General features: G+C 36.0%; 1 protein-coding gene across 1 annotated transcript in view; it reads left to right on the top strand.

Moving 5' to 3' along the window:
- The first annotated feature begins 571 nt into the window (after nt 1-571).
- RUS1 (root UVB sensitive-like protein (Protein of unknown function, DUF647)) overlaps nt 572-18,257 on the top strand; it is a 31,967-nt gene continuing 14,281 nt past the window's right edge. Inside the window, exon 1 of the mRNA XM_078957206.1 lies at nt 572-636. Within this exon, the coding sequence (XP_078813332.1) occupies nt 628-636 (9 nt within the window). The 5' untranslated portion in view covers nt 572-627. The remainder of the gene's footprint in view (nt 637-18,257) is intronic.

Genomic DNA, 18,257 nt, shown 5'->3' with positions numbered 1-18,257 from the left:
AAAGTTGACTAATATTTACGTTTATATAATGTTTGGCTTCAGTGGGCGCAATATCACATCTTTTAAAGCTTTTATTCTTGGAAAGATTTACTATAGTTTTGAATTTGCGATCTGAGTCTCTTAAAGTACAATCAATATCGCTCTGTATTGATTTCTCACAGTATAGTCGACAGATATCTTCTTTTTATTGGGATGATCTATTCAGTTAGTTGTTATGATTGACTGATTTTACTTAAAGGTCTATGACATATCGTGAAGAACTTTAATCTGGTAATTAAGTAGTATTTCTGGTTAGATTGAATCCATGTACTTCGATTAGTGTGTTCTTTACTACTGAAGAATCTGCCATCTGTTTGAACTGCATGCATGCTTGACTTTACGGTATTTGGAGTTTTTTTTTTTTTTTTTTTTTTGCTATATATAGTATCGTTGTAGGAATATGTTTAGCATGTAGATAATGATAATTCCATTTTTGTGCATATTTCTTGCTAAACAAGTTGAAAACTACTGAAAGTAAGTCAGAAGATTTTCCTTGTAAACTTATTCTATATTTGACGTTTGTTGCAGGTTTATAGAAATACCCGAGTCTAGGATATTCAGTCCCTTGTTTGTTACAATGAAACTTGAATGATGAAGGTTAGTATAACTCTTCTGTTCCTCTGTCCTAATCATATGGAATTCGTTGATTTAGTTCTATTCTTTTACTTTGGATTTATTAAAAAATAAAAAGTTAAATACGATTTCATTGATTTAGTTGTATTCTTGTACTCTGGATTTATTAAAAAAAAGTTAAATGCTTGTTTATGTATTGAAACATCATATATATTTTTCTCCATTATGCAACATATTAGTATTTTGGACGAAGTATGCAACTACGTTCATTCTATAGCCTAAATACGCATTTATCTTATGAAAGCCTGTTTTGTTGGGTTAATCAGTTTATCACCAATCAACAATTTTTAGTTCTAGGGGTAAAATATGAAAGTTTCCTTTTGTTTAAGTTTATTCCTAGTTTTTGTATTAGAGTCGAACTTATTATGTGTCTAGTATAAATATAGGTTTTCGTTGCATCTTTATTTGGATGCAAAACTTGTTTTGATTAAATAAGAAAAGTCTTTGGCATCAAGCAACTATCTCTTGGTTCTTTGTTATTCTTTCTTCCTTGTTCTTGTTTTGCTTGAGTTTAAAGAAGATCCTACACTTCTAAACTTACATGTTTAACCAATTCAAACATGCTTGCATAATTTGTAAGAGTTGCATAAATTGGTAAAATTAAGTATGCAAAGTTATTGCGTTACTTGGTACAGGTGTTAAACATAATTGTTAGTTAAATCGCTAAAAAAGTAAAAGATTTTCAAATAAGTATTTAACCATTTTTTGTCTATTAATTAGATTTCTAGAAGAAATATGCAACTATGTTTCTTTCTATGACCACGATATGCAACATTTTACTGTTCATATGTTTTGAAGGTTCAAAACTTCAAATGTAGCTGCCTAATTCATTCAAGTTGCATAAATTGGTAAATAAGGGAAACAATAAATAAATAAACACCGTATAGTTTTGATGATATATATGGGTAGACTTTTTCAATATAAAATGTCTTAATAAGAACTAGAGGGTTTCCTGCGCGTTGCGCAGGGCGGAATGTGTTCATCTTCGGATACAAATAATAAAGTACATTGCATAAATCGGTACCCGTATTAAACTACATTGTTGTTCTGTGTAATTTGCCATCAATCGGATGAGTGGAAATGTAATGATAAATCAAGCTAGTAAAAAGTACAATGCTATATTTGAATAGATTTTCAGGAACAATGAAAATACGATATTATATCCGGATAGTTTTAAATGAAAGTACAATAGAACATATTCATAGTTACCCCAATCCTTACCTGTCTTCTTTGATTTCATTTCCTTGAATGATCAAATCAGGCACCAAACATTAGAATTAAAGTAAAACGTTATATGTTTCAATAAGAAAAAAATAAAGTAAACTTAAAAAGTTTACAGATATAGAAACCAAATGAACATGCTATATTAGAGCTTATTTTGATACAATTGATGGCTTTAACTTTGATGACTTCGAAGATCACCAAACCTTATAGCTTGCAATGTGTTGTAATTAATTCTGCAACAAATTATCTATTATTCATTGTAGATACGTAAATCAATATGAATTTTTTTTGGTATTTATATGCAAGAAGTAGCAATGTACTTTCATTTTACAGTCTAACATGAAACAAAGTATAAAGTGAAAGTACATTGTTATTTCTTGCACTAACATATCATTTTACTTTGAAAAAGCAAGACATATAAATGTATTTTCATTGCAAAGTGAAAGTAAGTTGTTGTATTTGCTATTGAAGTAAATTTAAAAGAATAATAATAGCTAACCCTTTAGATCTATTCCATGAGCGTTTTTAGGACAATCCTTACTCAAATATCATTGTCCTTTACATATAAAGCAAGTTGCATATTTCGTTCCCGGTGCATCATAAAGCTAGGGATAGTTAGGTTAATTTATATTCATCTCAACCATCATAATAACTTTAAACAAACTCTCAGAATTGACATTACAATAACGTTATTATTAAAGCTTGCATCTCATGAGATGCTGTAAAAAATTTATGTATCTACAATGAATGATAGATAATTTGTTGCATAATTAATTATAACACATTAAAATTTTGATAAGGGTTTAAGGCAAAAAATAAATTGATAAAAAAAATGACTCATATATTAAAAATCCAACGTATACATAATAAAGAGAAAATTACAAATCTAGCAAAATATGTTAATGACCTTCTTAAAAATAATCAAAAAATTAGTTTTTTCCATAAATAGTTACTGAAATTGAAATTGCAGTTGGTTAGGCTCACCTGCTATTTAGTACCCTCTAGCTGCGATTTCATATACTTAGGTTGTGATTCGGCCCATTCATATGTTTCTAGTGAACAAACACTAAGTCGACCATCTTGCGGTGTAACTTCTTAGTCTTACGGTCAACAATTGCCTCAGGCTCTTCGATTAGCCTCTTATTCTCATCCATCCTTAACTTTGATATTGGAATTATGTTGGGAATGTATCCCATGAACTTCCTTAAATAACACACATGGAAAGTGTTATGAATACCATCTAGTTCTTTAGGTAATTCTAGCTTGTAAGCTTGGTTCATAATCCTCTGAAGAACTTTCAATGGTTCAATAAATCTTGGACTTAACTTTCCTCGTTTTCCAAATCTTATAAGTCCTTCCACGGTGATACTTTAAGCAAAACTGAATCTCCAACTTCGAATGTCATTGGTCGTCTCTTTTTGTTAGCATAGCTCTTTTGACGATCCTGAGCTGCTAACATCCTTTCCCTAATCACCTTTAGCTTTTCAGCAGTATGATGGACTATCTCGGGGCTCATAAACTGCTTTTCTACAGCCTCAAGCCAACAAGATAGCGTACGACACTTCTGTCCATAAACTAATTTTCTAACTAGCACCGCATACTCCCATGGAAGTCCCTTTGCGTACTTGTCAATTTTTGCCAGCTCGTATAGGACAAGGCACAAGGAAAACTCCATCTTGTTTGTGAAGTTGTTGGTTTATTCATCAATGGACATGCTCCCTTTCTTCAAAGTTAGGAATTGGTTCTCTAGCTTAAGCAGGTTTTAGGTTGAGTCGTACTTGCACTTGATTGCACCAAAAACTATGCCCACGTTAGTTGCAGGGGCTTATTAGGGCTCAAAGTCTTCCCCAAGGTGTTCCGCCAACAAATCATTCCTCCCCTGAACTGGCGTACTGCAAATGTGGTATGTAACTTTCCTCTACAACCACACGTCATGAAGGCCAACTCCATCTACGAGATCCAATCCATAACTCTGATCCAATCTTCTTTCCCAGTGAAGGTCGATGGCTTGCAAGTTAGAAAATCTTTGTACTTGCATACATTCCTTTCATCTCCGCCATCTTAGTTGCTTCATCGAGCTATTGGTGGGTTGACTTGACTAACAGTCCCACTGTAGTTCCCTCCTTCTGACTGCCCATCGTTCAATTTGGGTTGTTCAACTGGCATTGTATGTTTGTCCCTATCATGTAGTAGTAATCGCCTTGTCTCCTCCATTTGACGATCCAACATCATCTGGATCAATGCTTCTACCCCGTCCATTGTGATTGGCTCAGGTGAGGCTGCTACAATAGGTACTTGCTCATTCACATGAGGTTTCGGCTATTGATTCCTATTTCCGTTTGCGTTTCCACTTCGGGTTCTTGCCATCTTGATCTATACACCAAATAGGGTGAATTAATATCTTTATTTAGGATAGAAGTTTAAATCATCCTTATCTCTCTGAAACGTTTACGTGTTAGTTCTAATATCGTAGTCGTACGTTTAGAATCATGAACACATAAGGTTTCCAAATCCGGTCGGCAACAGACCATAGATCTAAACAAATAATAGCATATAGCACATAAAAGCATTTTAGGCATATTTCCTAAAATAAACTAGTGCTTGTGTCTAGAATATAGTAGACACTCATCTCACAATCATCGCTTAGCATTCTAAGTTTAAGTCTAGAAATCCTACAAATTCCGAGTTCGCTTAAACTAATGCTCTAATACCAACTGTCATATCCCCATTTTCACGGCCAGAAAAGTCTGGTTTGTTTATGCTTTGTTTTGAAAATCATAGTAACCTTTTAAAGAAAAGTATTATAGAATTTGTTCCCAAAATATAAATATAATAAAGATTTATCAAGGCATTTCCGAAGAAATGTGTTTCATTATATTAAAACCTCAGGGTGTCATGTTCGATACAGATCAAAAGCATAAACAGAACAACATAGGCCTTAATTTCTTTGTTATAAATCGGATTTCGGCGTTCTTTATATATCTGGAATCCTTGTTTCGACCACTACAACTTTATATATAGATATTGGGTTTATCTAACACTTTATTTTTGACGCTTATTTTTATTATATCTTTACAAACCAATTTATAAGCACATAAAATCACATAATTCACATAATAGTCAAGTAATTCATCTATATTACTTTAAAATAGGTTACAATGGTTGACCGTGACTATTACATCATTATACTAATGCGTAGCCCAGAAACACGGGCGTTACAGTGTAACCCCTTTGCGTCCGCCAGCAGATGTGGTGTAGAGTTTCCTCCAAAACTTTATCTTTGTTCCTTGATAAAAGTAAGCATAACCAAATTGGAAAACGGGTGTTACAACTCTCCCTCACTTAAATATGAGTTCGTCCTTGAAATCATTCCTTACTTTCTTCCAGACACTGCAGATGATTCGGTCCTAAAGTCGGCACATACATACGAAGACCTTCCAATACTACAATCAAAACCCAACCTTAGTACACTCACATTCCCTAGCGAAGAATGTATACTTGACCCACTAACCTTAACCAATGAAGAATAACTATCACCACTCTACCTGAAATCTGGAAATGTAATACCTTGTTTGTCTTCCTAACAGGCAGAAGCATTTTGGAACACATTCAATATGACCTCACTCCGTAACCCGAATCAAACAAAACCCTCCTGAACTTGAATTATCTTTTTGATACCATTGTAAAAAAGAATCCTTGACTATTCAGTACAACTACAAAGCTTTCATTTGAAAACAAGGGTGATTTGCCAATACGAGTCTTACCCTTAAGTGCTAAACCAATATATAACTTACATCCTGATAACCAAATATTTTTATATTCATTCTATCTGAGAAATTTTGATTCCATGGTGGCCTTATACTAAACTATGATATGGAATCCCCAACCGTCCACTGAGACTGACAACTTATGACATCCCAATTTTCGAGGCCAAAAATTTCATTTTAATATAACGATTTAAAAGAACATTTATAAGAAAACATTATCAAGTTACATCATTCACAAGCCATAATCTTACGTCTAAAAAACCATATCATAAAAAATAGTATCAATGTCAGAGTACAATCCCAAGAATCTCATAATGCGGAAATCTTATGTGTGTGATGCGTTCCTACCATGCCGGCTCCTTCCCCTTCGATGAAGAGGTACCTGAAAACAAAACTGAAAACTAAAAGCACGAAGCTTAGTGAGTTCCCTCATCATACCACATACCATACATAACACATACTTCCAGCCATATCTGGGTGCCTGACCTACCCTGCTGAGCATATCGAGGTGCTCAACCTACCCCTGCTAGGCATACCGGGGTGCCTAACCTACCCCTTTCAGACATATCGGGGTGTCTGACCTACCCCTCCGGTTTATCTCAACCGGTTATGGTGACTATTTCACCCCTACTACTACCACATAAAAACATAACATAATTATACTGTCAGGCATACCGGGGTGCCCAACCTACCCCTTGGCCCTATTGACCAAATATGGGGACTATTCCCACCTACGACCACTATCATGTAATGTCATATCAGTCTAGTACATAATCATAATAGATAAAAACATACCAGAAAATTATCACGAAGACAGTTGTCTCTACTATAACTCTTACTAGTGGGCCAGTCTTGGTATCTTTGACCCACTTCTACTGGAAGGTAACTCACCTCAATGTCATGTAGTAACTAAATTGTCCTTGATGCTAGGATCAACTCCTCTCAAGCTCTTACACATAACAACCTTCCTTAATTACCATTTCATACTCTTACCCCTTTCAAGGGTCAACTCAGGTCAAAGTCAAAGTTAAGGTCAACACTTTGGTTAAAGTCAACTTTTGGTCAAAGTCAGCATCTGGTTGACTCAACTCGCCGAGTTGATCCACCAACTCGTCGAGTTCCATAATCCTTAAAAAGCTAAAAGCTTTGACCCTACTCGTCGAGTCTTTCAAAAAATCGCCAAGTTTAACTCGTCGAGTTCGGCTTCATACTAGGTGGGACGTTTAGCCCTTGACTTGTCGAGTTCTCCATGAACTCATTGAGTTCTTCTTCATACAGTTGGGACATTGCCTTGAACTCGCCGAGTTCCATGATCTTTAAGTCCATAAACGAGCCCAACTTCTTGTGTCCTCTTCAAACTCAACAAATTGCTCACTATCAGAAAAGCATGGGGAAATTGCAACCTGACTCACCGAGTCATATGAGCGACTCGCCGAGTTCTTCCATGTCCAAAACTATCCAATCGGTTTCAGTCGGGCTTAAGGCATCCAGAACATAAATCTAACCTCCTAGAGTCCATATTACACATAAAGTCATGAACTTTACGTCCATGCATTGGTCTTCAAGCTCAAAAGACCCAAAAATGAAGTCCACAATGTGCATGGGACTACCATGACCATAAAGTTGGCACCTTTTTTCCATGGGAACCCTCAAAAGTTCAAGATCTGAAGTTACACCCCCCTTTAATTCACCAAATCCCAAAAATGGCTTCACTAAGATTTAGAAAATTAGAAACTAGCCCTAACTAGAGATCTAAGAGGTAAATGGTCTAGGTTGAAGCTTTTTACCTCAAACAAGCTAGAAATGTGACAAAACCTCTAGATCTACTTGCTTTCTCTTGATCTCCCAAGCTTCCTCTTTCTTCTCAAGCTTCAAAGACAAACAAAATGGCACAAAAAGCTCAAGAACACTCTATATTCAATTGGGGTTTCATGAAGAGGGTCTGAGGGTGATGGAGGTTGGAGTGGAGACCCTATAAGTTGTTTAAATAGGGTGCAAACCCTCAACTTTAGGGTTTCATCCAGATAGGTCTACTCGTTGAGTCGGGGCTTCCAACTCGGCGAGTAGATCCTTCTACCCGCGTCCATGCTTTGCCTTGACTCGATGAGTTGGGGCCTCCAACTCGTCGAGTCCCAGAGTAAAAGTGCAAGAATTCATATTTAGAATACGTACCAGGAACTGGGCGCTTCACAACCTTACGCTTGGTCGCACCACAAGACTCCACCAAAGAGTCTAATTGATAAAGGTTATCCTGGCCTAATTACCATATGGATTTAATTCATTGATCACATAATCTCTCTACTCTAATTGTGATCTAAGTCCTTCACTAAGCCAACTACTACTGGATTCCACCCTTAGGAGTCATGCACTTACTGCTTCACGAGCAACCGAGATACCATCTACTTCACTAGTACGCTAAAGCTCGCAGTTCACCCTGATCTCGCCATCATTCTATTACTAGTCGAGAGGCTTAAAACCATCACTACTTATCCTATACATATCCTTAAATGTTTGAAGGGCCTGCTCACCCAATTTACCTAACCAACTAGGCCTTGCCTATGGGTTCCACCCATATTGTTATAACCAACTGGGCGTCACCCATGAATTTCAATCAATCTATCATACCTAAACAAGCCTCGCCCACCGGTCTAACATAATCTACATAATCGAACATGCATCACCCACGAGTCTCACCCATTTAAGGCTATATAAGACTAAAACACTGACGCAACTGCAAAAATCATCATCCCATCAAAGAGTGCTTATCCAACAATAGTGGTCCAACCTGACCCACACATGTATTGTGATCCTCCTACAGTTCATCAACCACTCCTGCAATGGTTTACTTCATCCTGGTGTGTAACAACGTAAATCATTCAAAACAATTTTTCATTTCAAACATAACATTTCTCATAAAATAATCTCAAAATTCAAATATATCAAATGTTAACTTAGTAAAACATATCCCAGAATCTCAAATACATAATACTCCATCAGTGTGTACAGACCATGCCTGCGCCTTCCCACGATCCTCACTAGTACCTGAAATACATAACACATAACACGGTAAGCATAAATGCTTAGTGAGTTCCCAAAATACCACATACAGCACATAAACCACTCGAGGCTATAACTCGGTATGACCCTCCGGTCAATGTGTCTCAGTGGGACCCTCCAGTCCCGTAGCTCGTTGGACCATCCGATCTGGTCTATATCCTTGGACCCTCCGGTCCGGTCTATATCGTTGGACCCTTAGGTTCGGTCTATATCGTTGGACCTTCTAGTCCGGTCTATATAACACATAGCATACATATAACACAATGCACATAAATCTCAAACATACACATACACATAAGACCCTCCGGTATTCACATATATACCACTCTAGGTAGTGTATAGTGAGAAGACTCACCTCAGGTAATATCGGAAAGTCTCAAACTCGAAATCCTGATCTAGCCTCCGCCTATTCACATAAAGTAATTTACCTCTAATTAACAACGATTCTCAAAGGCTAGACTAATCCCTTCCTTTAGTCTCTCAGAAGGGGAAAATACCATTTTACCCCTATAATGGTCCAAATGTCCAATTGTTGACCAAAGCCTAAAAGTCAACGAAAGTAAACTCTAGTCAACGGTCCCACTTTGACCAGACTCGTCGAGTGCACTCGGGTGACTCGGCGAGTCCATGCTTGTCCTCTGAATCCTTATAAGGCCTCACTCGACTCATCGAGTTAACCTTTCACTCGACGAGTTACCACTAATCACGAATCGCAGGGCAACCCGGTCCGACTCGTCGAGTTCTTTTATGGACTCCGCAAGTTTCCTCCATGGCAACACTCATATGACCTTCTGAGGTCAGGTCTGTTTCTCTAACTTATAGATCTAACCTTCTAGCACCCAAAAGTCACGTAAAGGTTCAATCTTTATGTCCATGCACCACATAACAAGCTCCATTTGATGAAATAACTCTTGAAATGACAACCTAGATTCAAAACTCCAATGGGACTACTTAAAGCTGGATGATTGGGACTCTTTGGACCTAGAAGGGTCCAGATCTATAACAAAACTTGCAAGAGGGGTTTGAGGCATCCAAAATCCCAAAAATGAAATGATTCAAGCCCTAACCCCAAAAATGAAATCTACACAATAGGGAAGACAAGGGTTCGATTTGGTACCTCATGAAGAAGCTCTTTGCTTGAATAACTTCGAACCACAACCTCCTCTAGTCCTTCTTGCTGGATCTCTTCTCATCTCTTGCAAAACCACACCAAAAAGCTCAAGATGGCTCTTTCTCTCACTCTACACACTCAAGCTCATTAGGGTTCTCTCTTCTGGAAAGGTAGCCGCAAATGAAGGCCATAAGTGCCTTTAAATATGGATCAGGCCCAAAGATTTAGGGTTTCTGTCAACAACGCGGACTTGTCGAGTTGACTCACCGACTCTTCAAGTCCATTCATTAATCCGAGTCATCAGTCGCGATCCTACTCGACGAGTTTAGGCATCAACTCGTCGAGTCCCTCTTCTTAACTCAAAAGCAAATACTTAAACTATGATACCTGGAAATCCGGATGTTACATGGTGAATGCTATGACTCCATCACAAACTTATAACACTTCCACGAATGACTATTAACCTTGTGTATGCTATGGATACATGTAGTCTTCCAACACTTTCATAACAACCATCCTTCTACCATACCAAGCCATAATCAAGCATGAGTCAAAACCTCATCCAACTATACTTCAATCATGTATTCAGATCATGCTTTGAACCCCAAAGCCTTTATCATACATAAACAGGCAGAGAGGATCTATTACAACCCTCAACTTGAACCTAAACACATATCCATCATGTGCTACTATTGATTCCATATAAATTCGGCAAGATAAACTGAATCCTTATTCCTTATGCAATACTCAATCCATACTGCAACTAGAATTGGCCCTCCACCTGCCTAGGGTATGAAACTTCTTCTTGTTTCACGCCTGGAATTATTCCTAATAATCTAAAAAATTATCCTCCACTTGGTTTTAACTGCAGTTTGTCAACCTTATATTTGATGGATGTCCGAACCATGTAACAACCTTACTAATCCATTCCTATCATCATAAGATTACAGGAACTAAGATTCCAATACCATACAAGCTAGGATACTTACACCCTCATACCAGATTAAATGCTTCGCTACCCAAGTAGGAAGACATTGAAACATCCAAAGCATTTCCCGGAAAATAATTCCAAATCTTTGAGCCACTTTAGCTGATACAAGGAATAATAAACCCTTAATCGGAAAAAATAGATCACCAATTCAACAATATAATTGCCAAAAAATCTATGTATAGAAAACATCAACAACCAGATACAGTTTGAATCCTTTTGACAATCCCAATGGGTGATCAAACTCATGCAGACAATGCATCACCCACGCCCAGGAGTGATAGGTCACTATCGCTCTTACCCCTACTAATGATAGTGAGTGCATCAAAGAGCTAATTATCAATCAACTTACATCCACCCTGAGCGACACAAGCACCCATGTACTCTAACTTCGTTATCACAGTGGGGAAAACCACTTACCATGAGATCTTTCCTAAAATCTCCTGATACGAGAACCACACTTACATCTATGAAATCAAGAATCTAGAAGTAACTTACCCAACATCACATTCTAACTAATCCCTTACACCTCTCAATCATGGAAGATCTTCTCCATCTCGAGTTTCAATAATCACATGAACTTACTTACAACTCTCTCTGACCCATTGTGTTGAATCTAACACATCAATCTGGCTGTTGTTCCTCCGACAGGACACTCAGTTCGCTTCCACCTAAGGCTCGTACTAACAATGACTGACGTCCTAAGACCAACTCATCTAAATACATTCCAACCATGGCTCTTGATATGTAAAATGACATATAACAATAATTTGATAATAATAATAACCAGGCAATCATAAAGAACTACGATCCTTGATGGGTTTTGATCCTAAGAACATCCTATGTGCTCATACAAACCCTAATGCTTGGATCTAGGTTTCTCTATTGTACATGCAATTTATACAAGACTATAAACCCTAGATCTAGCATATGATAATCAATATAACATATAATTAGGGTTTAGATCATACCTTGATTGTTATGTAGCAACAACAATCACAATTCCTTCTTGTAATGACTTTAGAAAGCTTAGAGTCACAAATGTCACTCCTCTAATGGTTCACAAACACCAAGAGCAAGAGGATGAATAGGATAAGAGAAGGAGGCTGCCCAAAATCATCCAAAACCCTAGAAGGAAGCTTGTCCGCGTTTTTGAGGCATAATGGTTCTATATATAGAGAGGCTATCAGGGTTATCTAACAAGGAAACCCTAATTTGGATGCTTAAGCCCTAAGCAACCCATGGACTCCTTTAATTAAAGGCTTTGGACGATTTCTTATGGGTTTCCCGATAGAATTCGTCCAACCTTATAATATAAGGTAATCCATAGCCCAATTGCAATTATCTTATAATTACAATTTCAGTCCCTTAAGTTTAATTAATCTCTTTTAGTCACAAACTTAATTCTTATTAATTCTTGACTAATATTAATTAAATAATATGATTTCTCTTTTAATATATTATTCCCATAATATATTAATAAATCATATTTAATCTTTTCTCTCCATAATTCATCCTATCAAGTTGCTTTGGTGAAGGCAACCCAAAAGGACCATGCACCATTGAGTCAAGTACATACCAAAATAGTTATGGACTTAGACACTAATCCAACAGTTTCCCACTTGGATAAGTCTAATAACTATTCCACGTATGACTTCAGATCCTGATCTGCAATCGTAGCTTTCCAAAGCCGTTGTCAACTCTGATCCTATCAGATACGCGTGTCCTTAGATAAGGGATCATATATTCCTCCATTCTAGATATCGTATAAGACATGATTCCTAATCATTCTCTTTGTACTATTTCCTGACTTTCGATTTATGATGACTGACTAATTGAACAAATGAAATTAGCCCTAGCCCGGCCGAGCATTTACGTTTGTCATCACTAAATCATCGAGGGGCCCAAAGATATCGCTTTTATCCTACTTTGGATAAAAGGAACGGATAAACTTTGACTCAAAGTTCGCTTGCACTCACTTACCGAATCACACACAACAATATGTTTTATGACACCGAGTTACTGGTGTGTTTACATATTATCAATGTGCAACCGACTCGCAAGATACAACTCACACATCTCAGTTTCAAGAACATAAGATGTTATCGTCTCACCAATCACTCGTGATAAAATCCATGGAGTGATCCAAGTGAGTGTGGGTTTAATCCAATGCTCAAATCATATTCATAAGCACTCATGAATGTTGCAGCAAACATTTGCTTATGTCTAATACTCTTTTAGATAATCCACACACCAATTCATGACAGGCTTCACTCATACCTACTTCCAACATATGAACGACTGTGACTCGTTTGAATAATTTGACCGTTCTTAACCAATTGAAATTATTCAGGAAGTCAAAACATTCAAGGTGAAACACAAGAATAATACTAATCCCATATGGCCTCAAACCTTTTGAGTATAAATAAAACACCTTTTATTTATCACCATATCAATTTCTCATTATTTGTTGTTTCGGGTAATCAACTTGTTACTTGAATTATTACTACACTTGTCCCATGCTCTTAGCGTGCACACAATGTTTACCTATGGTTCTTACTTTGTGAAATAGATCAAATGAACACATTTCCAATCATACTCATTTCACAACTCCTAATCTTTTCCACAAGTGATAGAATATCAAATTCTTGCCACTTATAAAATATGTTAGATTCTAATATTTTATGCAATGATCCTTTCGTAATGTCACTGCACTAAAGTCACAATGACTATCGCCAATGAAATTACAAAGTCCTCTATCGGGGATTGTTACAACACAACTCCATATATGTGATGTCTCTCACTCAAAGTACATTTCTTTGAACATCCATTTGCATAAAGTTTCTAATCTAGACATAGATTCTCAATATCTAACTCCCAATATGGAAACCTTTCCATACTTACCATATGACAACGTATTCTTAATATAATCTTATCTATTCATAATAATGTCGATATACTCCATCCAATACTATACTTCCAACTACTCACAAGCAACCAATCCTCGGTGAACTTTGGATTGTCCTTTGATAGTTGTTTAATTATCTTAGTCAAAACCGATTCTTGTCCTTTTTCCCTCTAAATGCGCTAGACATTTGGAAAAATTTTAGAATGGTAAAATACCATAGCATTTACAATCAATCCTATACCCGAAGCGTATGGGATACGATACGATACTTTATCAATCTTTTGCCATAATTTTTTATGTGTCACGTTCTCACAATTCGAACTATGAAGAGAGATGCCACAATCATAATCGAAATTTTGAGAATGTACTATGTACTCTTGACTAAATCTCTTAACATTTCACAACCTAAGCCTTTAGATTTGAAAATGAAGCATAATATTCTCTCCCTTAATTATAGCAAAACAACTATTCAACCCTTACAACTTTGCAAAGTATGACTATTGTTTTCTATAATTAATATTGCTAACTTGAAATACTTGCCTTAATAATCATACAATCATAACATTTATGCTCCCACTATCATGATGATTATTATAAACATAACGCTTATGCTCCCACTAGCTTTGACATGTATTCCGAAAACAGCTTAACTTACAGAAAAAAAACAATACGTATTGAATTTCTTAAGCTCATGTTTCTAATACTTAATGCTTTGATAATCCTTTATCAAGGCTTCTTCATCTCATACACCTTTATCCAAGATAGCTCATATGTGTCTTAAACAATTAAGACTAATTGCCAAATCTCACAATTCGAATCATGGAGAGGGATACCGTAACCACAATCAAATTTGAGAATGCAATTTTACAATTGTTATCTTCTTAAAATCTATCTTAGTGAAAGCATTTTCTCACAATCATTTCCATGAAGGAAAAAATCTTATGACACTTAGATTTTAATGGTGTATGTGTGTGTTCCTATCCATGTGAATTTGTCAAAACCAAAGTTTGCGACAAATCCAAACTCATATGGACCGAACATTCTCAATCTTGATTTCATGCCTTATGGTAACACGGCTGCCCACCATGTCTTCCAAGTAGTTAAGCAGCTCACCTTTTCCTATCAATATACTTTTCATTGATTAAGGTCTTTGTCTTTTATGCATTCAAATGAGAGCTCATAGAACTCACATGCATAATTAACTCAATTGGAATGGCACAGAAACAAAATAACATCAACACGATAGGTTATAAACCTCAAGTCGTGTGCTAGTGATGATCAATAAGGTCTATTTTGATTTGTTCTTGAAACCTTTCAAGACCATTAAGACTCCCACTGACTCTTTGACATATGAGATTCTTTTTGACAAATATTCAAGAGTTAGTGTAGTTTTTATCAAAACACTTCATAAATTGGTCCTACTTGGTCTTTGTCTTATCCAAGACATCACAACTTTCCACATTGGATGAATGTTATAAACCTTCTTATCACTCAATGTCACAATCTTAACTCTAAGACTTGTTTTGTAATGAAGTATGATTGACTTCTTGATTTAACCATTTCTTCAATTCTTGATTCCTCTTCTTAGACATACAATTGTACTAAGACTTACTTAGAGGATCAATTGAGATATGGTTCTTAATCATTGAGACCTATGATAAGGCATAATAAAAGGTACTCTCCCTTCTTCTTAGAATAGAGAAACTTTTATCTTTCTGCCTACTCGATTCTTCTTATTCGTTCTGCTTGTTGATTTAAAACTTTTACAATCAATTCAAAATTACAATTAATCTTATAAGTGTAATCATATTTGCTAAACTTTTAGGTGTTGTTTGTTTTTTCGAAGCGAAAATTCATGAAGTCTACAGACCACCTTTGCAATCATCTATAGCAGAAGATGTGGAACAAATGGCTGCAGCTTATAATAAGAAGCATGTTTGTTTTTTAACATCTGCAGACTGCTGCAGTAAACTAAAATTTAAATAAACTAATTTCACTGAAACTTAATAATTTTAGTCTTAAACATTGAAATAATAATAACAAGAACATGTAAAAAAAACAAAAATATAAAACTTAAAAAAAAAAAAAAAAAAAAAAACCTTAAAAAAATGTAAAAGAAGCTAATAGTTTTCTTCTAGAAAAAAAACTAATTTTAAAAAACATTAAAAAAGAAAATAATAATAAAATTAAGAAAGTATTGCAAACGTTGTCTACAAAATTCGTAAAAAATTACACACGTTAAAAAAAATGCAACTGAAATTGAAAATATTATTAATAAAACTGTAAAAAAAATTAAAAAAAAATCAAGTTAAAAAAAATCATGGAAATTATAAAAATAAATTGTATCACATCCGTAAATAAAAAATTTAAGAAAATCAAAGTTTAAAAAAAAAAATTTAAAAAGTTATACAAAAATTCTTAAAGAAACACTTAGAAAAAAATGAAAAGTAAAGAGGTTAGAAGAGGCAAGTCAAGTGCTGCGCCACGCAGCACACGCGCAGAGGTTTTGTAGTCTGAAATCTTCCAAAAACAAACTGCTGCAAGAGGGAAAGTGTTGCGCATGTGCTGCGCCGAGCAGCAATAAGTGGTTTGAAGAGGTTTTTATAGAAAAACAAACAGCACCTTAGTAAATCATGATGAATATCTTTGTTACTCTTGTGGTGGACTTGATCGACACATAACCTTGTGTACTCGATCTCCTAGTCCTTCACTTGATACTTTGTCAACGAATTAGTCTAATTTCAAAATATGAAAGTTTATTCATTCATCATACAATTCTTGTTGTACGATTCCAAATCTCTATCCAATTGAAACTTGGGCGATGAGAAACTTTTCCTATTTGGTAAATTCTCGACATTTCCACAAACAACATAATTAAGAATCACATCCATTTGTTGTAAATATACGAACATCAATTTTTCATACACACCAATGCAAGGATAAATAAATAATATAAAGTCAAAATGTATTTTATTGCGGAAAAATTTTGTCCTTACAATGCAATTCATTGAAAAACTATGCTAATACATATTTCTTAGCAATCTAATTTTAACTCTAAGTAGTAGCTCAAGAATCTAATCTTCAAGTAATGCGATCGAAATCCATTTCTTCACGGTTAGATTCTGCTCACTTCTTCCCTTAAGCTTCCTCTCCTTTCTTTGATCCTACAAAACATCAATTGTAATCTTATCACATTATGTATTAAGAAGCTAGAATAGGAGCTTAAAAGAGTTAGTCAATGGATTTTACCTAAAGTAGAGCCATGCGTTTTGACTCTCCCATCTCTTAGATCTCTTAGGTAAATAGGGCAGCTTCGTCTCCAATGCCCCTTCTCTTGGCAATAAAAGCAAATTGACTCTTTTGAAACATGACATGGAACTACTTCAGACATTGCCTTTCTCTTATGATCGAACTTTTCGATCATAGCATGTCTTTCATTGCCATTGTCTATATCCATAGAGGCCATGAAGGCAGATTCACCAATCAACTTTGCTTTTCTATTACGCCAAACCATTGCTGACTCAGCAGCAATAAGCATATAGGTGAGATCTATAAGGGTCACGTCACAGTTCATCATATAGTACTCTCTTACGAACTCACTATACGAGTTAGGAAGTGACTGAAGAACCCAATCAACATCCATCTCCTCATAGACAACGGATCCCAACATTCTTAATCTATCAATGTGTAACTTCATCCCTAGGACGTGTGCACACACCGACTTTCCATCTTCATGTTTACTTGCCAAAAGGGCTTGAGTGAGCTTGAACTTTTCAAGCCTTCGAACATGTGGGTTAGGGAGAATAATTGGAGGAGGTGGAGGAAGTGAAGCATGATTTCTTGTTCCTCGATCGAATCGTGGAATATCATCTTCATGTGGAAAGCTTGTTCCACGGGATTTGGTAAGACCATAGTTGTCGAACTTTGACATCTACAAAACGGGAGAAAACAAATTCAAGTTAGTTGATAGATTGAGTCCTTAATAAATCACCCAAATGAGATATTAAGGCTAGGACCCAACACAATACGCTACAACCTAGAAAAGGGATGTCGTAATCTAGTTGCATAATATTTGAAGGTAAGTGAATGACGATTCACTAATTTCCACCACGAAAAACGAAAAAGAAATTTAAGTTTTAAATCTATGAAAACTCCTAGATCCTTTGAGATTCATTGAACATTTCAATGGCATGTTTAAATCTCGATATGCCCCTCTTGTTTGTGACTGGGATGCCGAGGATCAGAAAGCGGGTGTAAATAACCATGCAAACTTACATGGTGCCCTCACATGTTACGGTCACCTATTCGATGTGTCGGTAAACCACACACGCTCCACTGAACTATGACAAACATTAAGTCACCCTTTGCTACCTTTTCTTAGATCCATTTAGTGTGCCGGTAAACCACACACGCTCCACTAACGTCTTCGCAAGGGCACAAAGTGTAATTTCATGGAATTGCATCAATTCACTTTTGCCTAAGTAACTAAGACTGAGAATTTTTTTTTAAATATTTAGTTACTTTTGTACT

This window comes from Lactuca saligna, chromosome 5, assembly GCF_052625555.1.
Source record: "Lactuca saligna cultivar CGN05327 chromosome 5, ASM5262555v1, whole genome shotgun sequence".
In the NCBI taxonomy this organism is placed as follows: domain Eukaryota; kingdom Viridiplantae; phylum Streptophyta; class Magnoliopsida; order Asterales; family Asteraceae; genus Lactuca; species Lactuca saligna.
The sequence above is the reverse complement of the archived record's forward strand: the minus strand, read 5'-3'. Positions and strand labels throughout refer to the sequence as shown.